The sequence below is a fragment of the Prosopis cineraria genome, unplaced genomic scaffold (genome assembly GCF_029017545.1).
Source record: "Prosopis cineraria cultivar Desert tree isolate PC_DT_omini unplaced genomic scaffold, ASM2901754v1 PC8, whole genome shotgun sequence".
Taxonomy (NCBI): Eukaryota; Viridiplantae; Streptophyta; class Magnoliopsida; order Fabales; family Fabaceae; genus Prosopis; species Prosopis cineraria.
Window position 1 is genome coordinate 18,810,800 of NW_026555339.1, and position 19,715 is coordinate 18,830,514.

Sequence of the window (19,715 nt, forward strand, 5' to 3'; positions counted from 1 at the left end):
TTAAATTAATTTTTGTAACTTATTTTTTTAAAAAAATCGAAAATAACTGTCATAAATTTCCAAACTTTGAGACTTTATCGGTGTTCTCCCAAATTTCAAGTGTATGAAACAAACAAAGAATTATTTATTACTTATAATTCTGGAACAAGTTATGCCTCACATGTCACCGAGGAAAACAAAAACTCATTCGTAAATTTCAATGATAAGTTAATCACGCCACATTCCTGAAGCAATTGAAAAAAAAAAAAAAAAAAACACAGAGAGAACAGTTTCATTGATAAGAAAACCCAGAGCCGGAGGGCACCATTCCCTATAAATATTGGAAGTCGAAACCCTTGAATGTAATTCAAGAAAAGTTGCCGTGTTTTCTGAAACGAGAGAAACAAAGACGACGATATGGCTTCAACCAACCTTCAACAAACATATGAAGATTTCAAGCCACTTGTGGAAGAAAAGGACTCTCCAGATGCTCTTCTTCTGCTTGTTCATCTTCCTGGTGCGTGTCTTTATCTAACTTAATTGAGTCTATATTTTCGTGTAATTTTCATTATTAAGAAAGATAGATACATACATATATTCCCTAGGCATTTTTAATCGAATCTCACCTTCAATAAACTAGTTATTTATTTTTAAAATAACTCTATCTTTTCATATTCACACCTATCAAATACCTTACAATAAATATAAAATTATTAGCACTTTTGAAAAAAAAATGTAATAATTATACTTTGGAAGGCTAAAAATGCCTTACATTTTTTAACATCAAAAAATATTTTATATTTTTAAACGGATGGAGTATATAGCATTTAGTGAAGATATAATTAAAAAGATATATAATAATTTTTTTAAAAAATTAATATTTCAACTAAATTTTTTTAAAATTGTAAATATGTTGTCAAATTGTATATATAAATATACTTCTTTTGTTTTTATATATAAAATATTTTTAATCAAATCTCACGACTAATAATATCAATTAATATTATGGTGTTAGTGGATAAAGTACAAAATTAATCTCTTCTCTTTTTTGAAGATAGGGTCAAAATTGTCTAATTACTCAAATATCATGATACCCCTTATATTTAGAAATAAATAAATTTCTAAAAAATAATTTACATTACTTATAATGCATGCCATACATTGATTTTGAAAGTGAAGAATGAAATATGATTACCTAAAAAATAATAATGAAATATTATTATTATGCGAAAGCTAAGAATTTGTTTATATTTTTGGCATCTAGAAGAGGTATGGTAGATTTAAAAAAAAAAAGATTATCCAATATTCTCCTCCTAGTTCCTATCTATATAAATCACTTTCTTAAAAAAATTAATAATCTTTTTATAAGTTATTTTATTGAAAAAAGATACTCCCTCTGTTCAAAAATACAAAGTATTTTTTAAAGAGTTGAATATTAAAAAATATAATATATTTTTAATCTTTTAAAGTTTAATCATTAACTTTTTTTTCAAAAGTACCTATTAACAATGACTTTATATTTATTGTAAGGTATTTAATAGAGGTAAATATGAAAAGATAGGATTAGTTTGAAAGTAAATAACTATTTTATTAGAGTAAAATTCAATTAAAAATCTCTTATATTTTTAAACGAAGGGAGTAAATTATTAATTATTTTTTTTCAATTTTACCCTTTCATATTTTTCTATAGATAGGATCAGAAATTGTATGAGATACTCCCTCTACTCCACCATATAGGGCAATAGTAAATAAGAGAAATACTTAGACAAAACAAATTCATCACATCATTTATGATTTGTTTAATTAAAATACTCCAAATAATCTAAAAAAAATCTTGTGTAACATTTTTAAATTAATTTATTTTTATAAAAAAATGTACATTTAATTTTTTATTTTTCTCTCTTTATTATCATTAATATCAAAATTAATTTATATTTAATATCATCTAAATGTCATATTTTTATTAGACAAACCATGAATGATGTGATGCACCTAATCTATTAAAATATTTCTCTTGTCAATGATTATAAAAAAAAGTTAGCTCAAGCAATGATATTTTAAAAAATTATACATCTTTTTAACTATATATTCATTAAATGCCTTGTATGCATTCTATAATAACAATTGAAATTATGAGATTTCTTTTAATTATTAAATATTTTACACCCAACTAATCACTTAGTAAAATGATCTTTTATGTACAAATCAATACAAAATTGGATTCCAATATTCTTTTAATACAACTCATTTCCTTGTTTTTTTCTTTTAAGAACAGATTGGTGGAACCATTATATTTGTTTACATTAACTACTAATTAATAGTTTTCTCCAGGTTTCATTAGAGAACAAGTTGGTGCAACCTTTGAGGCAGACTCAAGGAAAATTAGGGTTTTTGGTGAAAAACCACTTGCCAATAATAAACGGCAACGTTTCAAGGAAGAGTATGTGATTCCAGAAACTTGTGACAGTGATAACCTCAAAGGAAAATTTGAGGGAGCAGTTATTACTATTACAATGCCAAAGAAGCCAAGTTCAAGTGTCATTATTGAAGAACCAAAACCAGTTCAAGAACCAGCCAAACAGGTCACTCCTCCAACATCTACTTCTGGGGTTGAAAGTGATAAAGATGTCTCTCAAGAACAACCCAAATCTGAATTGGAGAGCAGGAGAGAATCTGATCAGAAAAAAGATGAAAGACCAACCCCACCAGAAGCTACTGGAGAATCTAAAATGCCTCAAAAGTATGCAGAAGAAATTCCAGCAAAAGGTACATTAGATGATGAACGAGACAAAAAGCATAGGGATGAGATAAAGAAGACTGAAGAAACCCCACAAAAAGCCAAAGGCGAATCTAGAATGCCTCAAAAGTATACAGAAGAAATTCCGCCAAAAGGTACGTTAGACGATGAGAAGAATGAGGAAAACCAGAGAGCTGAGAAGGAAAGGATCCAAAAAGAAGACAATAAGAAGACTTCAGACGCAGGGAAAGCACCTCAGAAGGTTCAGACTTTGGCCAAAGAAGCAAGCAAGGAAAAAGGAAAAGAATCTGCCATGGTTGCTTCCAAAAGTTCTGGCTTGAAAACCCCTGAGAAGAGGGAGAAAGAAACGGATGTCAAAACCCATAAAGTCAATAAAAGGAACTATGGAACAAAAGAAAGTGAATCGCCAATAGGAAAAGGCTTCAAGAATATAGCTAACTCTGCTTCTCAAGCCATAACAAGACTGGCGGATGGGTTCAATGAAGAAGATAAACAGAAGCTGTTATATGCAGGTGCAGCAATTCTGATGGTGGCTGTAGGCATTTATGCTTCCTTCAAGCTTCGTTCCACATGAAGCCAATAGACAAAAGAATATCTACTTCCTCTGACATGATTCTGTACAAAAGTTCTACCCAATAATCACATCTAAACATGCTGTAAAATAAGCAGGCCAACTTCTAGTGACTTCAAACTTAAGTTGACCTGCAGGTCCGTTTAGCCTTGAACATGGTATAAATTGATGTAACCAATAATTGAAATATTTGATCATATGGAAGTCCTCAAAAACAATTACTGCGCAAGAAACTACTAAAGCACTGTTTTCGTCCATAAAATTTGATCTGAGTTTCAACCTCATCAAAGATTTATCTACGTCACATTCATCCTGCATTATTGTCAAATGTTTCAGTGCTTCCCAAATCAATCAATTAGGCCATAATTCATTCAACTGAAGTGACAGAAATTGCATACCTGCTATTTCATGTGTCCAACTTGTAATTTGATGGGGCACAAACTTATCTGGTGATAATTTCATCTTATAGCCAGTGACTGTATGAAGGAATGGACATACCACCTTTTACTAGACCCGCCTGAACTAAGGGGAACAGTAGGGAGGGGATAGACAAACAAAGCTACCCAGATGCTAGAAATATTAGAAGCGGATAAAAGAAGTTAACAATAAAAAGAAATTATCACGAAACATCTGATGATATTACAAAAAAGAGGAAAAAAAAATTATGCTGTCATTCATCAGAAAGTTCATCACCAAAGAAACTGTCACCATCATCCTGATCAACAAAAGATTTACTTTTAGTCTTTGAAGATTTACTGGATTTTGAGGGTTTCTTGACTTTTTCTGCCTGCAATTCCAGCCCCTTCTCTGATGGTTTTCGCTTTCTTTTCACATGTGTTCCTCCTGCATCGTCTGCAGAAGAAAAGTTCAATGCTACATGGAAGTCATAGATTCCCAAGAAAAAAGCAAACAGACTTCTTTCATTATTCAACCTTAAGGGTAATAACTGCCAATGACCTAGATTTGTGCAAAGGAGGTAACCCCCTGCCAGCATGGAATAAGAAAAGGGGAAGGAACCAAAATTCTAACATAGCCCCACAAAACAAAATCGCAAGAAAAATTTAATGTGGGTTACTGATTCATTTCAAATTTGGTGTTCTTTTGAATCAAAATAAGTCACACTCATGTGCTGCAAGGCATGATGTTACCCTCAAGTGGACTTGATGCATGGTTCATATGTCCATTTGGTCCAGGCTCTTCTGAAAGAGGGGATCCAGAATTATTACTGTCCACCAGCTTCGAAAAACTTTCCAAGCACTTGTCCTGCTGCTCATCACGACTAGGAGTTGCTGGCAAGAAGCAGAGCTCTTCCTGAGACATATCAGAATCACTGAAAGCTTCGTCTTTTTCCACTGTCACAATGTCAACTTCCTCATCCTCATTAACATCAGATGTTTTCACCTGCAAGAGTAATATGCATCAGGGAATTAAGAAAACATCAGAGTAGGGAAAGAAAGAGATAACCTGCATGATACAAATCCCCTCATACCTTCTCAGTCTCAGGAATCAAATCAAACTCATCTTCTCGTTCCACATACTCCTCATTTTCCTCAAGCTCCTTGAAATCAGGAGCAAATGCACTCCAATTCTCAGTATAATCTTTAGCCCATATATAAACCAAGCCAGCCAGAGAAACAGATACAATAATAGGTCGAACGGGATGCCAAGCTAAATCAATAAGGGCTTCTTTAGGTCCTTCAAGGATCTTCACAAGATGGCCAGCTCTATCCCATATGTAAATCTTGTGCTCTCCTTTGCTAGCAGAACCACCAACAACCCATTCACCATCACCACTAAAGCAGGGGGCTTTCCAGTGCACCTTTGTGATGGAATCTTGAAACTCACAGAATAAATTTAAACATTTAGATCCAACAGTCTTCAACTTTTCAACATCACTAAGATCATTGAGGTTCTCATTTAGGTCATAAAGGGCTCCAATTTCTTCTTTCAGGGGCAGAAGGTTTTCATAAACCCTGATTATTCGATCATTTGAATTTGTGAGTAGATACTGCCCATTTCTGCTGAACACTATGCTCTTGACCACAGAACCACCAGAGATAGGAACCATGGCACGCACTTCATTACCTTTATAGTCAATTATAAGAATCTCCCCCTTTGAATTCCCCACATAAACTAAACTCCCATACTTATTGAAACATGCAGCAGTTGGGCTGTAGGGGGTAGATCCATCAGAGCTCTTGTTGCGTGATGGAGCAGTTGACCCATTGCCTATGTCTGGGACAGAAACTTTAAGTAAAGTTGTGTTTCCCGTATTCAAATCAACAATCATGGGAGAACATGAGACAGGACATGCCAAGCAAAGAGATGGATTAGAGGAGCCAGGATGAAGACGGGCTTGTAGAGGGGTTTGTTGTAAAACTATTCGCTTAATCTTCTCACCGCTCTTAACGTCCCACAATGTTAATGACTTATCAGCAGCAGACACAAGAATTCGATGACCATACTTGGACCAACATATACTAGTAATGGGAGAAGAACATTCATAATCCGAAGCTCCTTAGCAATTCCCCTGGTTTCAAAATCCCAAATAATGCAACTTCCATCATTGCACCCAGCTGATTCAGAAGAATAAATCAAGAATCATAGTTAAAATCAACATTACAATACATATTCACAACATTTCAACACTTGCCACAATATATTTCAAACCCCAAACAAACTTTTTTCAGACCCAAAAAAAAAAAAACCAATTCACAACACATACAGAAAGAAAAACAAAAAAGTTGTGAACATAATCTGCTCAAAATGCTTTCTCAAGCAATATTTCATTTCAACTCGATAGAACTTGGTTTTCCAGACAGAATATCTCCAGCACAATACACCTAGCCAAATCTCACGGTTGCTTAGATTAAATGGAAATGAAAAAAGAAATGGCTTAGCTCAATTCATCCTTTTTAATAAAAACATTAGAAGTTTCGAGCCATCACATAATTGTAAACTATGCACTCTAAACCCACCATAAGATAAGAAAAAGTGACACAGTCATGTAGGGGCAAGCTACTCCTTCATAAACAGCAAGGTGAAGCCAAGAATTTGATCACAAAACCCCTTGCACAATTTTCCTAAACAGCTTGACATGATTGTAACCACTTTAGAAAGTACAAGAGTTGGAGTTCACCTTCAATGCAAGGAATACATCATCAACATCACATCAAGCACGTTGCCAGACCGAGATGTAACTACAAATCAGTATGACTGACATTATCTTACACATCAACCATGCAACAGTCAAAACAAGAGGTTGTTCAAAAAAGATAGAATCAAGAGTTGCAAGCTTCTATCCTTTAATGCCCACTCACCACCACCTCATATAACAATATTCGTTTCCCATGTCTACAAAAACATTTTTATCGACTAGTATCACCAAAACCCTCTTTCCCAATATCATCATCCCATGGCCAAACATATCAACAGCAACCCCAGCTCTCCTTATTTTCAGGAGACCAACTTGCACTGAAGAATTAGCATTCGTTATCCATATTCTCAATTACCCAACCAGGGAAACCATTTGCATTACATTGACAGGACAACTTAAGTCAATCATGTAAAATGTTTATTTTATTGTTTCCTTCTGTTAAAGTCCAAGCACAAATCTCAGTACAACATTTTAAATTTCTTTAAGAAAAGAAAAGAAAAGGAAAACTTCACAAGGACCAGTAATTGGCAAGTCCTAGATCAACAAGGTCCAGTATGCTATAAACAAGGAAACAAATAACTTACTATGTAAACCATACTCATTTCGACATGCCACCACACCAGGTAGGCAGGGATCACTGCATTAGTTACATGCACGAGTTTACAACTACTGTAATTTAAAGTGTCATCATGAAAAATATAAAAATGTCCATCCACACAAGCCACATGCCCAAAGTGATAGCTCTCTTGCCAGACTAGCCCAAAAGGGTAAGTTTAATTCATACATGATTTATTTTTTAAGTGAATTCCTTGTGTAAAACATGAAATAATGACGATCTCTTATAGTGATTTGTCTTTCAAGAAAATCGAAAATCGTTCTTTTTTCTTTTGGGTTAACAAGAGGAAAGGAATTTGCCGCTCTCACTCCCCTACAATACCCCGCAATGAATATAAGAGAGCTACTCCCTGCGGAATCCCATGATCTAAAGCAGAATATATGCAAGAACACATTTTGAATGGTCCACAAGGACAAACTTTGCAGGGAAATGTCGGGAGAGACATCAAAGTTAGAAGCCTAGAAAAGGGGGAAAAACATCTATAAACTTAGTAAGTGAACAATGAAAGTGAAAATTACCGGCAAGAAGGGTACCACGACGATTGAACGCAATACATTTCATACACCCATGCTCCAGATATTCTTCAATCACTTCTGGGAAATCTCCCTGCAATGGATCTTCAAAATGCAACAGGATTCATCAAAAACAAAGCCAGGAAGAATCTGTCACCAAAATATAACGAGTTCGGGGGAAAAAGATAATAGGGCTCTTTTGAGCCCCGGAAGAGAGCAAGAAAAAGTAGAAGAAAACCAACCGATAATGGGGGCGTCCATGATTGCAAAAAGATGCTCAAGATGCGAGAGACTCGGCTAGAAGCAAGAATATTGCACGGATAGAGACCAATTGAATCTTTCAAATTCGAACTGACATGACCCAACACCACGTTCGAGTATGGAGGTGAGCAAGGGAGGGAGGGGGAGAGTAAACTCTACTCTCACTTTTTCTTCTTTCGGGCAAACTAGAACAAACCCATATACAAGATTGCAGCTCGGACGAAGAATTAAGCGCGAGTTTGAAGCTCACAGATGAGTTCGATTGCAGCGTTAGGGATTGTGTTCAAATTGCAGGGCGAAGGTCAAGGGGATGAAGCGCGCCATGAAGAATGAAGGTTGGACAAAAATTGAAGAGGGATTGCGTTCGATTGCAGCTCGGAGCCTCGGACGAAAAATGAAGCTCGAGTCTGGGGTTTAGAGATTTCAAATTGGCGCTGTTGGAGTCAAGAAACGAGGATTCGAAGGGAAGACCTCACCGATGATTTGCGCTACCAGAGAGTGGAGAGAGGATAACGGATAATGAACTTAAAACAGCCAATGGTGCGTTTTAATCGGCTGAAGCTTTCTTTCAGTAGCACTGTCTTAATATTATATAGATAAATAAAGTAATTTTATTTTTAAATTATTTATTTGACAAGCAAAAAAAAAAAAATTACTATTTAACAGTCAATTTTGTCATTTTTTATTAATATAGCATGTGGGTAGGTAATAATTGGTAATGTCTTTTTATATTAATTTGCCTTTTAATTTTTTTTTTCAGAAGCATTAAACATCTTAAACTTTTCTTTTCTAAAAGCATTAGGTATCATGAAATTTTATTAAAATAAAATTTAATAAATATTATTAAAATATTAAATAATTTAATATTTAATAATTTAAATATTATTATTTATAAATATTCATTCAAAATTTCTATATTAGTTTTGAAATATTAATAGCTCAAATTAATTTTTCATAAATTTATAGATAACTTGTATTATTTATATGTCAATCCTATTTTTAATATTAATTAAATTTCTTAAACTTTTTTATGCCATTCTCTATAATATTTTTAATAAACTAACATCTTACTCCAAAATATTACATTATTTAATTTAATATTTTAATATTTATGATATTTCATATTAAAAATAAAGGGAATGCATGTCCATATTAATGGATGAATTTTTTCTATTCATCTCTCAATTATTTTCTAGTTAAGTAATTTTTTTTGTAATACATTAATAGGATAGACGATATCTTTCAAATAAGCATTTTTGTTAGCACATTATTGGCCACATTTCTAATTTTATTCCTAATACTACAGCTTACAAATAGTATCAAATTTGGACAATGTAATATTTTTAAGGAAAATCATTAGTTTATCAAAAAAAAATTACAAAGAAGGACTTAAAAATTTAAAGAACTTAACCAATATAAAAATATAGGTAAGCTTTGACACGCATGAAAAGAGTAATGACCTAGGCATTGTAAAGTCCGAATCCGAATTGTAGAGTTATGTCTCAACTCAGACTTTATCATTTTACATCACACAACCAATAAATCAAAATTAGAGTAATAGTCCTTTATTTATTTTTAAATCAAGAGATCCGACTTTTCAAAATATATATTTAAATAAGAGAGCTAACGAAAGCGTAAACATAAACAAAGACTCAAAAACCACAACTTTTAAATTCTAAAAATGGGTCATGCGCCGCAGCGTACAACACATGCGTCGTGACATATGGCACAAAATCATATGCTCTGTTTCTAGCTGCATCATGTACCGCAGCAGGCATGTCATGCACGATGGTGCACTTGTCCAAATTTCTATTGTCATTTTGATCACAAAAATGATGAACTTTCAAAGCACACCATTTTTACGTTTAACATTTGATTGGAGTGATTCAAACACTCACACGAAGCTTACAACGTATACTAGCTAACAGAATAAGTTTGGACTCAATCTGACAATCCAATCTAAAATTGGACACCTCGAGTACAAAATTTTAATTTTTCTTTCAAAAACTTACAATCTAAGTGCTCAATTCTCATTCTTTATCCCATTAAATCACTTTGGGTTTGAACCAAGTCTAAAGGGACCACATACACCTTATTAATATCACAATATACATATAACACATCCATAGCCCATTTTGGCGTCTCAAAGCCATATCACACAATTGTAGTCTTATATGAGGAATCACATATATATAACACATAATCATAAATACAACTATAATTGTTTCACTTTCATTCCTCTGACTCTCACATATGAGGCTCTGCCTCACGATATGGTCGGAAACCACAAATGTACTCTACTTTTTCAAATGGGGCTCCACCTCATTATTTGTATCAAATTCTTCCTATTTGTGTCTAATTCTCACATAACAATACAAATCACATCCAATTCACATAATCAATCACAATTAACACATATACACATTAGCGAAACAAGTTATAACATTATATACTTGCTTGTTTCGCATTTAGGCCCACCCATGTACCTTCTACTGAGACACTCTCAACACAATGCAACATAATACACATATATACAGACAAGCTTCACAACACAACTCACTTTCTCATGTTCACATATATTTATGCATTCTAATTAGCAACTTAACTCTATTAACATATTATACATTTATTTCTATTAAAAGGTAGTCATAACACTATCAATCAAGACTACTCTTTTCTCGCTTCCTTTTCCGGCCTTCTTGTGCTCTCTTCACTATGTTCAAAAGTAACAAAGTGAGACATATGTCCCAATAACTCAGAGATAACCTCAATTGTTAGTTAGTAAAAAAATCATAAACAAGTAATAAAGTAGCATGTATATTTATAAAATAATAACATATGCATATAAAGGAATTCATTCTCACACATCTCATTATGCTCATGCAATGTATTCCTAGTTCTCCCTGGTAGAGTAATCTTTACACTTGGACCAAGACTTCCAGTCATAAAGAACAGAGCCCACCATACCACTACTCAAACCAGGTGATTTCTTTTCATATGGGTCGTCTCCTAAGTCCATCATGACGGAATCAAGCTCTACATTCTAAATCATCAGGACTTCTTAGCCTTATAAGAGTAGGACCCCGACCCTAACCCGTACCCTAGTCTAGGGTAACCTCGTGGATCATACAATATCCTAGGTTAGTCGTGGCGAAGTCAAGCTCTATACTTTGGATCATTAGGATTCTTCTCCTAGGTCCGTCCTGGCAGAGTCAAGCTCTATACTCTAGATCATCATGACTTCCTAAACCTCCTCATGGTAGGGCCACATTTTTCCCTACTATAATCTAAGGTATATTTCATTGATGTGATGCATGTCAATGCACGTGCCTACTTTAAATTCATTTCATTCAATACTCATACACCCGCATGCATATACTTTCACAATGTTACTACTCTATTGGTTCACAATATAATGCATGCAGTTATATTAAAATACTTACAAATAATTTCAAAAATAAATAAGTAAAAGGGTTACTCCAGTTACCTTTAACCCTTACTATTAAGGGTCACCAATCACACTAAGCTCCCAGTAGCGTAGATTCTCGTGAGCAACTTCTCAAGTGCTCAATCTATATAACATAGTGTCCCTCAGTCAATTTCCAACACATTCCACAAGCATTGATTCAGCTAAATCGAATCTCTTAACACATGAAATGGTTCAATTGAACCCTTTTCAATTCATTTATACATTATTTATAGCCATTAGCCCTATAGGCCATTTAAATAATCATAACAATCTCCTAATCCATTCATTCAACTAAGTTCATCCTATCGGCCTAACTTTTAGGCCATTTTGAGCCTAAATGCTTAAAGTTTAACTATTCAATTCATACTAGTCAAAAACCTTAATTTTGTATTTCATACCTCATTTTAAACCTCTTTTTTAGATTACAACACCTTAGAATCTCATAATTCAATTTCTCAACCAATAAAATTTAATGAAAAAGGGGTAGAATTGAAGCTTGGATTGTGTGATATTTACCCAGTAAGTTATTAATTGAAGCAAACTCCTGAGCTCCAACTATGACTTGCCCTAACAGAGATGGCTTCCTCTTCCCCTCTAGAAGCATCTCTAGCTCTCTCTTTTCTAATTTCATGAGCTGTTCATGTTAGCTTTAAGTGATTTTTGGATGGTACGTCGCGGCACATGCAGCTTCCGCCACGGTGCGTGGCATAGTGAGAAAATTCTCACTTATACTTGTATGTTTTGCCTATATTGTCTTTCTACCCTTCAGTTCTATCAATGCAATGCCCAAATAACACAAAACATCAACTCAACATCCAAATCACAATTAATTCCCTAATTATTAATTTACTCCTGATTAGCAACTAGTTTCGAGATTGAAATTTAGGATGTTACAAGCATTGTCTCTGAAAGAGGCTCAAAGATCGATGTAGAAAAAATAATAAGTCATTTATAAATTTATGAAAAAATAGTTTGAGCTATTAATATTTAAAAAATAATTTATAAAATTTGGATGAATATTTATAAATAACAATATTTAAATATATAAATATTTAATATTTTTATAATATTTATTAAATTTTATTTTAAGAAGACTTTCAGGTGTCCAATGTCCTAAAAAAAGACTTTATGGTGCCTAACACTCTTAAAAAAGAGTTTAAGGACAAATTAGTATTAAAAAACATAATCAAAATCTTAAATACTATTATGTGTGAGCTCCACGCACATGTCATATTAACAGAAAATGGCAAATTTAACAGCTAACTAATAGAAGGATTTTTTTCTCCTTGAAAAAATATTTAGGGAGAAATTGCCTCACTTATCAGTACAGAGTGCTCCTTTTTCAAGGATAAAAAAAATCTTAACCCTGAAAACAAAAAGAATGATAATAAAGTCCAAAATAGAGAATTTATAATAATTATCTCAAACCAAATTTTCAAAAAAAAGTTATAAATATTAGATGAAAACAAGAATTCTAATTACAAATTAAGAATTATATTTAGAATTTAAATATATTAAATACAATTAAATTCCTAAATTTATAATTATTCAAATCAATATTTATAATTATTTAAATCAATAGTTATCAATGATTTTATAAAAAATTTATTAATGACCTAACTATCATAAATTCATTATTTTGGTATTTTAATATCATTCTCCCAAGAACAAAAAAGGAGAATTGCTACAAAATCCCAAAGATATATCTATAAATTATAAAGATAAATTTATGGATATATAAGTGGTATTTTAAAAAATAAAAATTTTGAAGAATGGAAGATCTGAAAGAGTAGCTATATATATATATATATATATATATACTCATTGTTTATGGGCTAAGCCAAAGATTACATCGCTAACAAAGCTTTGCCAATAAATTTAACACAACTGCATACCCAACATTCAAATTAAAAATTATTGGTTAAGTTATCATAATCTTTTACCGGTTGAGCTACATGCTTGTTGTTAGAATAACTTGTTTTAATGTGAGGGAAAAACTATACATATAATTAGCTTTGTATACTTAATGTATTTGTTCTCAATTAAATTAAAATACGTGGATCTCTTATAGATTATTAATTTCATAATGAATTCTCATTATTAATATTATAACATATAATCAACTTGTCTTAAATTGCTTAGATAAAAATATATTAAGAATATAAAGTTAAGTGTTTAATTTTTACCCTTAATTTAATATGTTTTCTACTTTGGGTAGATTCAAATATGATTTGATTATTTAACATTATATTTTTTTAATTAAAATTATTTTGTAAAATAAATATAGGATAAAATAATAAATTGGCTCCTAAGTTATAAGTCCAAAAATATATGTGATACTAAACTTGCTTTTGATGTAATATTCTTCTTAAACTTTTAAAAATAGTACAATATTATCTTTACCGTTAATAAAAGTTAATTTTGACCTCTAGTTGATTAAAAAATTATTAAAAATGATGCCAATTATGGAAAATGACCAAAAGAATTATAGAAAATGATCCAAAATACAGACAGTAATCTAAAAAAATTATAAAAAATGATCAAAAAAAATTTCTCAATCTTTTTCTGTGATTTTTGATGTTCTTTTTTAGTATTTTTTAGTTAACTAACAATTAAAGTTAATTTTTGTTAAAAATAATGGTAATATTATATTGTTTTTAAAAGTCAAAGGGGAATATTATATGAAAAATAAATTTAGGTTTCTAGAGGCCCATAGACTTATAGATTATAGGCCAATTTGTCATTTAAACCATAAATATATTATGTTTTGAGTTTAAATAAATAAATAAATAAATACCCTTCTATTTTATAGAGTAAAAAATTAATAATTAAGTTAAAATTAGGAAAATTTTATAAAATATATAAGAGAATTGAAACTTATTTAGGCAATGCTTGATAGAAAGACCAATGTTTTTTTAGAAGGAAATTGAAAATGTACCTACATACATTACATGTATGTATGTATGTATGTATGTATGTATGTATATATATATATATATATGTATGTATGTATGTATGTATGTATGTATGTATGTATGTATGTATGTATGTTTTATAGATTCTTCATTTTCTAACTAGAAAATACTTTTTCATATATCAAACTTATAAGTGTGTGTTTGGTTTTTAATTTGTTAAAAGTCAATTTGGCGAAAGTTAGTTGTTATAATGAAATTCATGTTTGAATACTTTTTTTCAAAAGTCAATTTGATAAACTGAAAGTTGTTTGGATTAATAAAAATTTATGCTTTTAAAATATTTTTAAATATGCAATGATCAAAAAAGACATTGTTTTGTGATAATTCATAATTTTTATTACAGAAATATTATATATCAAAAATGTTTAAAAAATGTCAAAAAAATGTCATATAACATAAAATTTAAGTTGTTAAACAATAAGAATAAAAAATATATAATTTAATATTCAAAAAATTATGCAATAAGTAGTTCAACATTCATTAATATTAAATAGTTATATTATTAACGGTTCAATCTATAATATACAATTTAATTTCTAATAGAATTTTTAAACTATTAATTTAAAGAAAAGTAAAACTTATGGGTATTAATTTGAAATCAGGGTAAATTATAGGACTTAAAATACTATTCTTGCACAAACTTTATAATAATTTTTCTCTCTTTCTTCTTTGAGCAAAGAATATCTTTTTGGTGAAGGAGTAGAATTTGGTTAAAAGAACAAAAGAAGATCAATATGATAGAGGAGGAGAGATGGAGGAGACGTGGAGGGGAGATGGAGGTGATGAAGCTCAAGAGGCCAGAAAAAACAAGAAATCAAACTTGAGAAGGAAGAGGGACTCAAACTCGATATGTGACCAAATTACTATGGAGATGTGGAGGAGAGACAGCGGAGAGAAGGAGGTATGAGATGAGAGAGTTCAAGTAGAAGAGATGGGAGTAACAATAAACACAGGCCTTGGGTGCGCACGACAAGAATGAAAATAATGGAAGGTATTATGGTCAAATACAAAAGTAGGTATCAGTCTGATGATCACGTTCACATTCAAAAAACTACCTAATGGAGCTTTAAAAAATTCACATTTCACCTCATCTCAAAAGTCCTTTTCAAGTCCCTTTAATTTGATAAATTGATCCCAAACAATATTTCATATCCCAAAAATAAAAAATACTTTTGAAATGTGAAATGTGAAGTTTCTAAACGCACCCTAAGACAAGGACTTCTTTCAATAAGTCAAAGTAAATAAAATTGATTTACTAGTTTAACTTTCCTCTAATCACTAGTATAGAGAATTCCCTTGTCAGTATCTTATCTTATACATGTAGTAAAATGTAAAAATTTCAATGTTTATGAAACAGTAAAATTAACAATATCATGGCGCCCATCATTTCTTTTTTTTTTTAAAAATACAATTGTTTTTTCAATTTTTTGTTATGCTTTTTTTATTTTGTTAAAAAAATTCAAAGCAGTTTGACCTTCACTACTAACATTCAAAAATTATTTTTATATTATATTTCTATGATATCATATTAACATATTTTATATTTATATAATTTTTAAATTATCTTTTAATTTTTTTACAAGTAATAAGTTCAAAAATAAAATAAGGTGTCTATATTATTAGTATGCATAAAAATAAAAAACATTGTAAAAAAATAACAAGTTTTTTTTATTGTTCATGAGTATTCTTCAATAAGAGGCAATTCTATTTCAAATATGGTTGGGTTTTAAAGATAAGTATCTTTCCAACAAAAATTTAAATATTAGCTCGTCGTGTTATTGAGAGATTAATCCTTTCTATTATATTCAATTCCTATTTGTTAAAAAAAATAACAAATTGTTATTAAAATAACTTATCATACCTTTGTCATATAGATAACAAATCTTACTAATGGCCTTTTTTGTCAATATGCAATGTTTTTTCACATTTTTTTATGTTCATCATCCTTTTCACTTTGTTTAAAAATAAAATTAAAGCATACCGAATAGTAACTATTTACATTTAATAAAATTTTTATATTATATTTCTATAATATCATGTTAAGATATTTTTTATAAGATGTACTTTATTATTTTTATTCAACTATTACAATCACATGTTGTGCAATCCAAAACGGGTGAATTTTGCTAAAGCAACTATTATAATCATATTTTATAATCACATATTAAATGGTTGTTTGCCACAACCATCTAATATAAGATATTTTCTTCATTTAAAAATATAAAATATTTTTAGTTAAATTTTACTTTCCAGTTACTTACTTTCAAACTAACTTTATCTTTTCATATTCACTTCTATTAAACACCCTATAATAAATATAAAGTCATTATCAATAGGGACACTTAAAAAATAATAATTATATTTTAAAAGATTAAAAAATATCTTACATTTTTAATATATTTAATTTTTTTAAAAATATTTTTTTAACGGAGGAAGTATATATTTGATGGTCAATGTATCACATAAATCTTTTCCCCCAACCATCCTCATTTGCACCGGCTGATGTGGCTTCAGACTCAGGACACTGTTTTTATGAATAGTGCCAGCTTCAGGTAATAGAAGGATAATGATTCGGATAATATAAGTATTCAACGTGTATATTATGTACGGTTATTGAATTCAAATCCAGGGCTTAAATGTTGGGCTCCGTGCCAAAGGCCAAATGCGTCAATGGTGGTCCTCCCGTGTTTACTATACCATGCTGTGGCCTGTGGCTTTCTTCCCCCCCCCCTTCTCTCTCGCTCTCCTCTCACTCCCTAATCTCTCCTACACGCAATCTTTTTCCCTTCTGCACACTCCGTCAGACCTCTCTTCTCACTCTTCCTCTCTCCTTCACTCTTATTGCTTCTCGACTCCCCTATTCATATAGAACTAGAAGTTGAAGATGCAACCTTCGTTTCTTCTTCTTTCTGAATCTCTTCACTCTTCAGCTCCCACCCAACCGGGTCTAACGCACATTTGCTTCTTCATTTTCATCCATCAATGGCCGTAGCCTTGGAATCTTGGTCAAGTTGTGCCCGTATGGGCGAGGAAATGGTGGAGCAGGTTCTGAGGAAGCATGATAGATCCGCGGGCGAAATAACGTCGTAGAGCTCTTCCGCTGCTGGTGGACTCAAGGAGACCTCGCAATGTAGAAGAAATTGCAGAGGCTGAGTTGGAATTTTTCTCTTCTCAGATCGACTCTTTCTATTCATCTTCTCAACTCCCCTGTTCTTTTCATTGTCTAGACTGTTGATTAGGTTGTGTGGTATTTTGTATATTCAATCCTCATTTGGTAAACTCTCAAATTGTTGCGATTTCTTATGGACACTTATTTTGTAATTTTAGGCGTGAGCACTAATGAACTGATGTTCTTTTTCATATTATAAACAAGTCTTGAACCAATCCTTCTGAATGTTATACAGAATTGAAGTGGATTGTCCCTTAGATAACTCCTTGTTTTTCCCCTTACGCTGTTTGAGCCAGTCCTGTTTTGGGAAGACACTGCTTTCTCCCCCCTCTCTTTTAACAACTGGGAAGACTCTGCTTTGTTTTAGTCATGTGTTTCAATCATATTTCTTTTTGTTTTTGGCTTCCACGGTTCTAGCTGTGTTGGTGTAGAAGAACCTAATGACAGCTGCAAACATTATACAATGGCGATGGCAAAATCTTAAGGACTGATATGTGTTTACAAGTGCCATTGCTTAACATAGGTTTGCTGATAGTTTATGGTTGAACTGAAAGCTGGCATCTTTATCATTAATAATTACATCCAAATCCATTGATGAATGGAATGAAGACTGAGTTCAGTAGTATAATGATAATGCACACAATTGCTTATGCTAAACTGTTGAATTAAACTGAGATTAGGATGTTGAGTTGACAACACGTATATTGAGGTTAGTTCTCATTTCCAATTTAGTGTTAAACTTTGAATATTGAATTAATGTTAAAATTGATTGGGAAATTTCTTACCGAAGTAACCAAATAAATGCTCAGCAATTAGTTTATTTGCTTACAGAAAACAAATGATCAATAATCAACAATACACTCTTCTAAATTATCAAACGTATGAAAACATGACATGCTATTGCAAAGTTGATAGTGGCTTTATGAAATATAGAAGGGGTAGAAAGTTTTGAGGGTCTAGCTTCTAATCATGCCAGGGAAGCATTCTTATGCAGAATGCTATTGTACTGGTATTTTACGCTGAGTTGAATAAATAATATTTTACTCTTGAGTAAGTATGCTTGATGTATGGTCAATCTCAGAAAATGCCTGAAAAATTACCATTTCATTATGCAGAAATCTCGAGACTTCTGTTTGATCAGTAAGTTTAATGACATTAACTTATGTTTGTTACTTTTACATGACTAATATCTTTGTGGATTTTAGTGCACGTGATGACATTCCTGATGTATATATGGTTAGTTCAAGGATCTTTCACCTTCTGCAATTGTGTCAAGCGTTTCTTCTCGGTCTAACTTATATCCATTGTGAAGGTAAGGTCTTTGATTGAGGGCATACGACAGTAAGATTTCATAATGTAAGGACTGACTTAGAGGCATTCAATGGTCGTACAAATGCTGTCAACTTGATTTTTTTTTTTTTTAAATTCTATTTGAATTTTTTTCATGTTAAACTTCCAAACCAATTGTAGGAGCACTGTCCTGGGGAAGTCTTTGATCTGTTGGTGATGATGCATGGATGTAAAGTGCTTCCTTACAAGTTCCTTAACAAGATTTTAGCCGCCGGGTGAAACTGATCACTGGTGTTCACTGTTCAGTGTGTTTATCGTGAGTAAGCTCTAGGCTTTCATTTGTTTGGTCAAATCATCATTTATTTGTACTCTTGATTCATGTATGCTTCTAGCCTTTGCACTTAGGATGGGGATGGTGGGGTAGGGACCAAAGTGTCAAGATTTTTTATATTTTACCTATTACTCATTCCCTTCTTCTGAACATATCTTTTTTCCTAGATTTTTTCGGTAGTTGGTAGAAACGCTCAAAAATTTTGTCCTTGCATGCATTTTTATTAGGTGTGTCACTGCTGTCGACATATCATTGACAGCAGTGACAGTTGGTTCTGAGCATCCCTCTGTCCATGTTTTCTGGTGGTTGCTAGAAAACTGTTTTTGTGGAGTGGGGCAATTTCTTCACTTTCCCTATCAATGTCGGAAACTCTAAATGAGGTTATATGAATAGAAAATTCAGTAAAAACTTTAACTGATATATGAAGTTCCCAACGTGGTACAGCTTTCTCAATTAGCGTTTGTAGCTGTTTGTGTGTGGTCGATGCTATTGTTTGGATTTGCTCATCTTTTTCTGTATTATAATTTTTAATCTAAAGTTTTTTATTTTTATTTTTTATGGAAGTTTAGGACTTCTTTGTCGGTTACTAAATTACAACCATTATCTTATATGTTGAGTGAGAGATAT

General features: G+C 31.8%; 2 protein-coding genes across 2 annotated transcripts; one reads left to right on the top strand and one right to left on the bottom strand.

The window, feature by feature from the left end:
* Positions 1–340: 340 nt before the first annotated feature.
* Positions 341–3,526, top strand: LOC129318150 (inactive protein RESTRICTED TEV MOVEMENT 2-like). Its single transcript, XM_054962758.1, has 2 exons — positions 341–496; positions 2,311–3,526. The coding sequence occupies exons 1-2, from the start codon at positions 397–399 to the stop codon at positions 3,309–3,311; spliced, it is 1,101 nt and encodes a 366-aa protein (XP_054818733.1). The 5' UTR covers positions 341–396; the 3' UTR covers positions 3,312–3,526.
* LOC129318149 (protein RBL) lies at positions 2,408–8,387 on the bottom strand. The gene is given in 6 exon segments (XM_054962757.1): positions 2,408–4,160; positions 4,457–4,709; positions 4,798–5,819; positions 5,822–5,884; positions 7,600–7,698; positions 7,836–8,387. Coding segments are annotated over 6 exon segments (1,638 nt in total). The 5' UTR covers positions 7,855–8,387; the 3' UTR covers positions 2,408–3,978.
* Positions 8,388–19,715: the final 11,328 nt, after the last annotated feature.

Coding starts and splice junctions, on each gene's coding strand:
- LOC129318150 (XM_054962758.1), top strand. CDS start 397: ATGGCTTCAACCAACCTTCAACAAACATATGAAGATTTCAAGCCACTT. Junction 497..2,310: donor TCTGCTTGTTCATCTTCCTG/GTGCGTGTCTTT, acceptor AGTTTTCTCCAG/GTTTCATTAGAGAACAAGTT.